We start from the raw sequence: 10,459 nt of genomic DNA, 5'->3' as shown, positions 1-10,459 counted from the left end.
CGAAAGATCGTAATGGTCGCCGTTACGAAATCATAGACGCCATCAAACAAAAATTAATAGCTAACAATTTAGAATTAAATTCTTTACGAAAATTATATAAGAATGTAGCCTGAAGTTCCAGCTTTACAATTAAATTATAAAAGTTCATAAATTAATTACGGAAATTGAGTAATTAATTAATTTTTCACTGCCGGCGCCCTCTGTCCTTTTCTATACTCTCTCTGTCCCTGTCTGTCACGTGACCTGCTCATCGACGACCTCCTTGCCTATTCTATATTCCTATTACTTTCGTGATTTTTGAGCCCAAATCATAGATGGCGCTGATTGAAGGCGCTTAAATTTGAATCGGTTATTATCCTAATAAATTAATTCGGCAGTGGAAAATTAACAAATCCTACGTTTCAGTAATTAATTCTTGAATTTTTATAATTGCATCACACCCTCTGTGCAATAATTATTACAAATTAATTAATTAAAAAAAATTAATTTATCTAGAATTACTAAAGGTGTTAAATGCTTAAAAAAAATAAGTATGTATAATTTTCTTCCTATCTCAATTTAATCAATAGTAACTTTCGATAAAACAACTATAAATTTACAATATTTTATACATGAGACCACTTTGATAATTCTAATATTAAAATGAATCAAACTCTTGGTACAAAGATTAAGCTGTATCATTTATTTAATTACATTGTTAATACAAATCTTAATCAGTAATATTCCTTGTGTAATTCTTGCAGAGTTTATTTTCCTTGAAACAAATCTGCAAACAAAATTGCTCTATTACTCTCAGATATCGAAGAATATTTGATAAAACAACTATAAATTTACAATATTTTATGCATGAGACCACTTTGATAATTCTAATATTAAAATGAATCAAACTCTTGGTACAAAGATTAAGCTGTATCATTTATTTAATTACATTGTTAATACAAATCTTAATCAGTAATATTCATTGTGTAATTCTTGCAAAGTTTATTTTCCTTGAAACAAATCTGCAAACAAAATTGCTCTATTACTCTCAGATATCGAAGAATATTAGTTTCTCCAAAAACGTGTAATTTATATGTGAGATCTTTCTCCTACTCACTTTCTATGTGCAGTTGTATTCACTCCTGTTGCAGAACGTTTATTCTGTAGATAAGTTGCAAAATACACAGTTTCTATCCATAATTTCTTTCCCATTCCAGTCGTACAGGAGTGCTCGTGTGTTATCCAATAATGTTCGATTAATCCTTTCCATTTAGTTGAGGTGTTTACAGTATCGTATAATCCAGTATAATTACTTTCTATCTGCATCAATTCTTGTATTATAGACTGACAAACACACATCCCTCCATAATAGCATCTAAGTCTGTGTGTTATTCCACTTTTCTTCTGCTGCTACAACACAAACAATCTCTGTAATGCTTCAATATTTGATTCCATAACATAAATCCTCACAGAATTAATAAAATCTAAGGCTATCATCACATACCTATTTCTATCCCATGTCTCTGGCTGTATATCTCACATAAATCAGAATGTTTTGTCTCCAACTGGTTATTCAACCTCGTTCTTGTCCCTCTAAATGGAATCTTCGATTGCTTTGATTCACAAAAATATCCTGCATTCTTCAATTCCTGTCTTTAATACTCTTTTCGTTAATTTCATTTCTAATACCTGCTTAGATAGCTCTTCCATATTCCCTATACATAGATTCCCCAATTTTCTGTGCCACTCTACCAGCTTCTTGTTCCTCTCTACTAGTATAAAGTCCATTATTACATATCTTCCCTACGAATATTTCTTCTTCGTTTTTATGAACTATTATTTCATATATTTTGAACATTACTTTACTATCATCCCCAGATATCAGATTTACTGACAATAAATTCTGTCTCAAGTGTGGAACACAAACAATATTCAAGTATCTGGTTCTATTCTAAATTTCGCTTCAGCTTCCATGGAAATATCTCTTTACACTGATCCAAATTCCACTCCTATTTCTTCCTATTTTTAAAATACTGTAGTTTATTAACCATATGGCTAGTTGTTCTGGAGTCCAAAATCCATTATTCTGTTCCATTGTTCTCTGACAAGAAGCACGTGTTCTTTTTTTTATCTTGATCTCCTTTTCATTCCTTTATGTTTTCAAAATAACAGTCCAAATGATTTTTACCAAATAACTAAACTTCTTACATGTCTCATGTGGAGAGTATACTTCTTAAGCTTTGTCCTTTCTTCTCAATCCTAGAAATTTTACTGATTTTTATTCCAATCTGACTCAAGTGTAACTTTTAATTTCTTTGTTACCTTTGTTGCTTTTCCAACATGCACATGCAAGATGTCTAGCAGAATTGTACTTGAAACATCTCTTCCCCCTAGGGTTTGAAGGCTATAGATCTGCTTCTCCTTTAGCTTCCTTGGCAGTCAGTTCAGTTTTGAGATTATGTATTCCCTTTTCTTCTTTCTGCGTTAAGTCCCAGACATTGGCAAATACACGTTCTAGAAACATACATAAGATTTTAGTTATAAGCATTATTTGTTCTATTTTACGTCCTAATGCATGTAATTTGAAAACTTACCTGTCAGCCACGCAATGTGGGTTACCATATCATGTCCAAATTTAGATTTATGCATGAAAAATTCCTCTGTAACAGAATATCTTTGCCGTTTTGTATTCTTCTCATAGATATTGCTTAATTTTATCCATATCTCATGACTTGATATACAAGTTGGTACATCAATTAATAATATGTCCCCTATGGTTGAAATTATCAGATTTTGTACTTACACATTATTTGTTAAATAATCCTGTTTACACATTTCTACATTTTTTGGTTCTTTCATTATATGTCTATACAAACCTTGAGACTACAGCATTCTAAATTTATAAATTTGACATCCATCTGCATCCTTTCATTTATTGATATTTCCAATTTCCTCCTTTTTCAAACACGTGGCCTACATTCTGTTGGCAGTTCATAACCTGTTGATTTATTTTTTTGTTCAGCATGCACAACCCACATACATTCCCTTTTACATTACTCATTCTAGGTATTCTTTGTTTCCATTACTCCCGCAATATTTCGTCATTTTCTCCAGGTACAGATTCATTCGTCATTTACAGTCGAAAATATCCATTACACAATTACCGTCCAATAATAGGATGTGTCAGAAGTATATAACCAAAGTTGGTAACCGATTCAAATTGAAGCGCCTTCGATCAGTGCCATCTATGAGTTTGGACTAGAACCTTGAACCTTTGTTGTCGTTTGAATTTTCATTCGGTATCAGAAAATTAACAAGTTACTCAATTTCTGCGGTTAATTTATGAACTTTTATAATTTCATCGTAAAGGTGCTGTCTTGGCGAACTTTCTAATATAACTTTTGATATAAATTTGTCCCTAATTAAATAATTATTAATTATTATTCTACCGAGTGTTTGAATTGTTGTCGAAGACGCCATTGGTTTTTCATTAATTGCTATCTTTTATGCAATTAATTTATAGATTGGATGAACACATAATGAAGAGAATATCCTTGGGCATCTTCTCATATAACTTTTGTTCACATTTTATTTCTAGATTTATTCATTATTTAATATTTTCTCGAAAGATTGTCCCGGTCAATGTTACGAAATCATGAACGCCATAAAATAATTATTAATACCAAGCTAATTAGCAACAAATTGTTATCGAATTTTACATAGGAATGTTGCCAATAGTTCTAGCTTTACGATGGAATTATGAAAGTTCATAAGTGAATTACGGAAATTGTGTAAATTATTAACATTTCACTGTCGAAGCCCTTCTATCCTTTTGTATCCTCTCTCTGTCCTTTGCTGTCACGTGTCGAACTCTTTGACGACCACCTCGTCTATACTGTGTTTCTATAACTTTCGCACTGTTGTTGTTAGAGTACGCGGTGAACATACACTATTATTTTATTTTGTAAAAATCGTTTTAAATAATAAAAGTATGTTTGGTATTTATACCCCATTTAAAAGGAATTTAATTGTAATGCAATTATAAATAATATTTTCTCTAATCATATAAAATTTTAATTATACATACATATATTATACTATATTGATATATTGCCTATGTTAGGTTAGTCATTTAAAATATTCTTTTTAGTTAAAGATCATAAATTATTATTTTAAAAAAGAAAATGCAGTAGATAATTTGTGGAAAATTTTGTCTATATTATAACTGATACAATGATTACATTTATTGAAAATCAAAAACAATTAAAAAAAAATGTTATTTAATTTTTAAAATGAAATAATTAAAGGAATGTTATATTTCTATATAGAAATACCTAATAAGAAATATTATTTTGCACTTTATGTAACTATATTACAATAATAAATAACAAGGTAACAAATAGAATAAATCACAACCTTTTGTAGCTTTATATTGAGTTATTTAATAGTGAATTACAATTACTTTTTATGATTTTTATTTACAAATAATAAAATTTTATATAATTTTTATGCTACATTCAATTATGAAATATTCAATAACTACTGAATATATTAGTCCATTCCTTCTTCTTCTCCAATTTCTTCATATTTTACTAAAATACAATAAAATAATTATATCATTATGTAATATTTAAATTATTAATGTCCAGTAATAATTATACAAAGATGAACATAAACTAATAAAAAGGAAGGATTTATAAAAGTAAGGATGAAAAGGAGGATACCTATACAATTATATGTCTACTTTATCAAAGATTTTGAGCTCTTCGAATTTTGTACTTCTATGGTAGAAGTTTCATTCATTGTTATTGATTCAAGAGATTTTGAATCTTCTTTATTAGAATGAAATGAGATATAGTGAGTTTTTGATAAATTATTTCCACGAGGCTCTCCAAGAACTATGAGAAAGAATGAAGTTGAAAAACAAAAAATATCACATTTTATCTCTATGCAAAGTCTATTATTACCAAGTATTTCTAATATAAATTTTATGTATTCCTAAATGTTCATAATATGTGACTTTAAAGAGTATCCTTATCTAAAACTAAATATACTTCCATAGAATATACAATATTTTATAATGGCAAACCATATTAACATAATTATTAGACATAGGAGGAATGATGCAATTGAGTAATTTTATTGCTGCATCCTACCTCCATTTTCACAGTTGTTTCAGTCGATACATCAGTTGTATCATTTGTTTTTTGTTTAAAAAATTCAGTTATCATACGAAAATATTCTAATTCAATCACACTTTTCAGTATTGGAAATTCATTTAATGAAATTTCCTTTTGGCTGTCTCCTGGTTTCACTGAAATTTTTAATGAATAATATTGAAAATTAAACCAGACTTTCATGTTATTTGTACAAAATTAATTTAGTAGTATTTTAGTATTAATAATGATTACTACATTGTTTATTTAGAAGTTCATATTGCTTGCCATTTACATAATTAATATATAAATTTAATATATATGAATACCTTGACATAGATTTTTAAAGCAATAATAGTATAAGACAAGGAGTATACATACCATCATAAATGAAATTGTAACCAATACTCATATAGTGTTCCATTTTATCAACTACTTGTTTCATTTCTTTAGGAAAGCAAATACACCCAATAATGCTAGCACCTGTAGATGTATAAACTAATCGTTTTAACTTGCCTCCTCTCAAACTTAATACTAATCCTGATAAACCACCAATACCAACTGCTCCTAGTCGTGGTATATAATTATCATTGTCTTGGAGATAATCAACTACAACTACAACAAAATATTAAATTTTATTGCCATTAATATTTTTTTATCCAATATTATATTATAATGAAATTGGTATTGAAATATATACAAATTTCATGTGAATTATACGTACATTTGAAGTTTTCAAAAGCATTTGAAACATTATGAGAAACTGTATCTGATATAAGTTTTAACTTTTGCACTGTTTGACGTACTTTTCTAATATTTTCTTCTACAATGGAAGGGTATTCTACGCTATAAAAAATTATGATCAACTTTCTATGTTATAAATTGCTCGCAAGATATAACATTCTTTAATGTTTCCTAATATCTCCCAAAAGAATAAAATCCTTTTATAAAGAATGGATAAAATTGCATTTATCAATATGAAATTACTTGTGCTTTACCATGGCATCTGCTTAGAATACCCATCATCAATAGAATAAATGGGTAATTCTGATGGTTTTATTAATTTCTTTCCTTGTGTTTCATTATTACAAGGTGTGGTATGTTCTTCAGAGGAAGTTGTAGGTTTCATTGCTGGTACTGCAGCACATAGTCCACACGGCATCAAGAATTTCTTGAACAACTTCATGTAAATATATATTTGATTTCTGTTTTTTATATTAGTAATAATATATAAATTATTCTTTAATTTACACATTTCTACATTTTTTGGTTCTTTCATTATATGTCTATACAAACCTTGAGACTACAGCATTCTAAATTTATAAATTTGACATCCATCTGCATCCTTTCATTTATTGATATTTCCAATTTCCTCCTTTTTCAAACACGTGGCCTACATTCTGTTGGCAGTTCATAACCTGTTGATTTATTTTTTTGTTCAGCATGCACAACCCACATACATTCCCTTTTACATTACTCATTCTAGGTATTCTTTGTTTCCATTACTCCCGCAATATTTCGTCATTTTCTCCAGGTACAGATTCATTCGTCATTTACAGTCGAAAATATCCATTACACAATTACCGTCCAATAATAGGATGTGTCAGAAGTATATAACCAAAGTTGGTAACCGATTCAAATTGAAGCGCCTTCGATCAGTGCCATCTATGAGTTTGGACTAGAACCTTGAACCTTTGTTGTCGTTTGAATTTTCATTCGGTATCAGAAAATTAACAAGTTACTCAATTTCTGCGGTTAATTTATGAACTTTTATAATTTCATCGTAAAGGTGCTGTCTTGGCGAACTTTCTAATATAACTTTTGATATAAATTTGTCCCTAATTAAATAATTATTAATTATTATTCTACCGAGTGTTTGAATTGTTGTCGAAGACGCCATTGGTTTTTCATTAATTGCTATCTTTTATGCAATTAATTTATAGATTGGATGAACACATAATGAAGAGAATATCCTTGGGCATCTTCTCATATAACTTTTGTTCACATTTTATTTCTAGATTTATTCATTATTTAATATTTTCTCGAAAGATTGTCCCGGTCAATGTTACGAAATCATGAACGCCATAAAATAATTATTAATACCAAGCTAATTAGCAACAAATTGTTATCGAATTTTACATAGGAATGTTGCCAATAGTTCTAGCTTTACGATGGAATTATGAAAGTTCATAAGTGAATTACGGAAATTGTGTAAATTATTAACATTTCACTGTCGAAGCCCTTCTATCCTTTTGTATCCTCTCTCTGTCCTTTGCTGTCACGTGTCGAACTCTTTGACGACCACCTCGTCTATACTGTGTTTCTATAACTTTCGCACTGTTGTTGTTAGAGTACGCGGTGAACATACACTATTATTTTATTTTGTAAAAATCGTTTTAAATAATAAAAGTATGTTTGGTATTTATACCCCATTTAAAAGGAATTTAATTGTAATGCAATTATAAATAATATTTTCTCTAATCATATAAAATTTTAATTATACATACATATATTATACTATATTGATATATTGCCTATGTTAGGTTAGTCATTTAAAATATTCTTTTTAGTTAAAGATCATAAATTATTATTTTAAAAAAGAAAATGCAGTAGATAATTTGTGGAAAATTTTGTCTATATTATAACTGATACAATGATTACATTTATTGAAAATCAAAAACAATTAAAAAAAAATGTTATTTAATTTTTAAAATGAAATAATTAAAGGAATGTTATATTTCTATATAGAAATACCTAATAAGAAATATTATTTTGCACTTTATGTAACTATATTACAATAATAAATAACAAGGTAACAAATAGAATAAATCACAACCTTTTGTAGCTTTATATTGAGTTATTTAATAGTGAATTACAATTACTTTTTATGATTTTTATTTACAAATAATAAAATTTTATATAATTTTTATGCTACATTCAATTATGAAATATTCAATAACTACTGAATATATTAGTCCATTCCTTCTTCTTCTCCAATTTCTTCATATTTTACTAAAATACAATAAAATAATTATATCATTATGTAATATTTAAATTATTAATGTCCAGTAATAATTATACAAAGATGAACATAAACTAATAAAAAGGAAGGATTTATAAAAGTAAGGATGAAAAGGAGGATACCTATACAATTATATGTCTACTTTATCAAAGATTTTGAGCTCTTCGAATTTTGTACTTCTATGGTAGAAGTTTCATTCATTGTTATTGATTCAAGAGATTTTGAATCTTCTTTATTAGAATGAAATGAGATATAGTGAGTTTTTGATAAATTATTTCCACGAGGCTCTCCAAGAACTATGAGAAAGAATGAAGTTGAAAAACAAAAAATATCACATTTTATCTCTATGCAAAGTCTATTATTACCAAGTATTTCTAATATAAATTTTATGTATTCCTAAATGTTCATAATATGTGACTTTAAAGAGTATCCTTATCTAAAACTAAATATACTTCCATAGAATATACAATATTTTATAATGGCAAACCATATTAACATAATTATTAGACATAGGAGGAATGATGCAATTGAGTAATTTTATTGCTGCATCCTACCTCCATTTTCACAGTTGTTTCAGTCGATACATCAGTTGTATCATTTGTTTTTTGTTTAAAAAATTCAGTTATCATACGAAAATATTCTAATTCAATCACACTTTTCAGTATTGGAAATTCATTTAATGAAATTTCCTTTTGGCTGTCTCCTGGTTTCACTGAAATTTTTAATGAATAATATTGAAAATTAAACCAGACTTTCATGTTATTTGTACAAAATTAATTTAGTAGTATTTTAGTATTAATAATGATTACTACATTGTTTATTTAGAAGTTCATATTGCTTGCCATTTACATAATTAATATATAAATTTAATATATATGAATACCTTGACATAGATTTTTAAAGCAATAATAGTATAAGACAAGGAGTATACATACCATCATAAATGAAATTGTAACCAATACTCATATAGTGTTCCATTTTATCAACTACTTGTTTCATTTCTTTAGGAAAGCAAATACACCCAATAATGCTAGCACCTGTAGATGTATAAACTAATCGTTTTAACTTGCCTCCTCTCAAACTTAATACTAATCCTGATAAACCACCAATACCAACTGCTCCTAGTCGTGGTATATAATTATCATTGTCTTGGAGATAATCAACTACAACTACAACAAAATATTAAATTTTATTGCCATTAATATTTTTTTATCCAATATTATATTATAATGAAATTGGTATTGAAATATATACAAATTTCATGTGAATTATACGTACATTTGAAGTTTTCAAAAGCATTTGAAACATTATGAGAAACTGTATCTGATATAAGTTTTAACTTTTGCACTGTTTGACGTACTTTTCTAATATTTTCTTCTACAATGGAAGGGTATTCTACGCTATAAAAAATTATGATCAACTTTCTATGTTATAAATTGCTCGCAAGATATAACATTCTTTAATGTTTCCTAATATCTCCCAAAAGAATAAAATCCTTTTATAAAGAATGGATAAAATTGCATTTATCAATATGAAATTACTTGTGCTTTACCATGGCATCTGCTTAGAATACCCATCATCAATAGAATAAATGGGTAATTCTGATGGTTTTATTAATTTCTTTCCTTGTGTTTCATTATTACAAGGTGTGGTATGTTCTTCAGAGGAAGTTGTAGGTTTCATTGCTGGTACTGCAGCACATAGTCCACACGGCATCAAGAATTTCTTGAACAACTTCATGTAAATATATATTTGATTTCTGTTTTTTATATTAGTAATAATATATAAATTATTCTTTAAAAATTGTTATTTGCAGTTATTAGAATTATATTCAGCAGTAAAATTTTTAATTAAAAAATTCTTTTATATTTTACTATTTATATAAATTATCACTTATAACATAATATAAAATAAAATAGAAATTATGAAAAATTTAAATAATGAATAATACCGAATAGAAATTAAAATGTCATGATTCTGCTTCTACTATAGTTTTATTACCATTGCTCGTTGCATTTTAAAATGCAATTTAATAATAGTTATCTTAAGGACAAGTATTTTTTTTATAAATTACGTCAAAATATTTCAAATTACTCATCAAAATTCATTAACTGTTTAACTACAAAGAAAAATTTATTTCCATACTAATAGAACTGATTTCAACAGGCCATAGACTTAATATATTAAAAGTGCGACATCTAGTGTTTGCTTCAAAAGGTATTATTAATTATATATATTTAAAAGAAAATAAAGAATTTTTCAATGAATTTTAAAAATATTTATTTCTAATAAAAAATTTTCA

At 27.4% G+C, this 10,459-nt stretch overlaps 2 protein-coding genes across 3 annotated transcripts; both read right to left on the bottom strand.

Annotated features, from left to right (window-relative positions):
• Positions 1-4,495: 4,495 nt before the first annotated feature.
• On the bottom strand, positions 4,496-6,350 carry LOC108546125 (MICOS complex subunit MIC27). Its single transcript, XM_017898064.1, has 5 exons — positions 6,134-6,350; positions 5,860-5,981; positions 5,517-5,750; positions 5,136-5,293; positions 4,496-4,571 (listed from the first exon to the last, which is right to left on the bottom strand). The coding sequence occupies exons 1-5, from the start codon at positions 6,319-6,321 to the stop codon at positions 4,569-4,571; spliced, it is 705 nt and encodes a 234-aa protein (XP_017753553.1). The 5' UTR covers positions 6,322-6,350; the 3' UTR covers positions 4,496-4,568.
• Positions 6,351-8,071: 1,721 nt separating this feature from the next.
• Mic26-27 (MICOS complex subunit 26/27) lies at positions 8,072-10,319 on the bottom strand. Of its 2 annotated transcripts, none has more exons than XM_017898062.1 (6): positions 10,159-10,319; positions 9,710-9,891; positions 9,436-9,557; positions 9,093-9,326; positions 8,712-8,869; positions 8,072-8,147 (listed from the first exon to the last, which is right to left on the bottom strand). In XM_017898062.1, the coding sequence occupies exons 1-6, from the start codon at positions 10,171-10,173 to the stop codon at positions 8,145-8,147; spliced, it is 714 nt and encodes a 237-aa protein (XP_017753551.1). In that variant the 5' UTR covers positions 10,174-10,319; the 3' UTR covers positions 8,072-8,144. The 2 variants fall into 2 exon arrangements, with proteins under 2 accessions (XP_017753551.1, XP_017753552.1); XM_017898063.1 differs by having other exon boundaries at positions 10,109-10,186.
• Between the last annotated feature and the right edge of the window lie 140 nt (positions 10,320-10,459).

This window comes from Eufriesea mexicana, unplaced genomic scaffold (assembly GCF_001483705.2).
Source record: "Eufriesea mexicana isolate 0111107269 unplaced genomic scaffold, ASM148370v2 scaffold616, whole genome shotgun sequence".
Classification (NCBI taxonomy): Eukaryota; Metazoa; Arthropoda; class Insecta; order Hymenoptera; family Apidae; genus Eufriesea; species Eufriesea mexicana.
The sequence above is the reverse complement of the archived record's forward strand: the minus strand, read 5'-3'. Positions and strand labels throughout refer to the sequence as shown.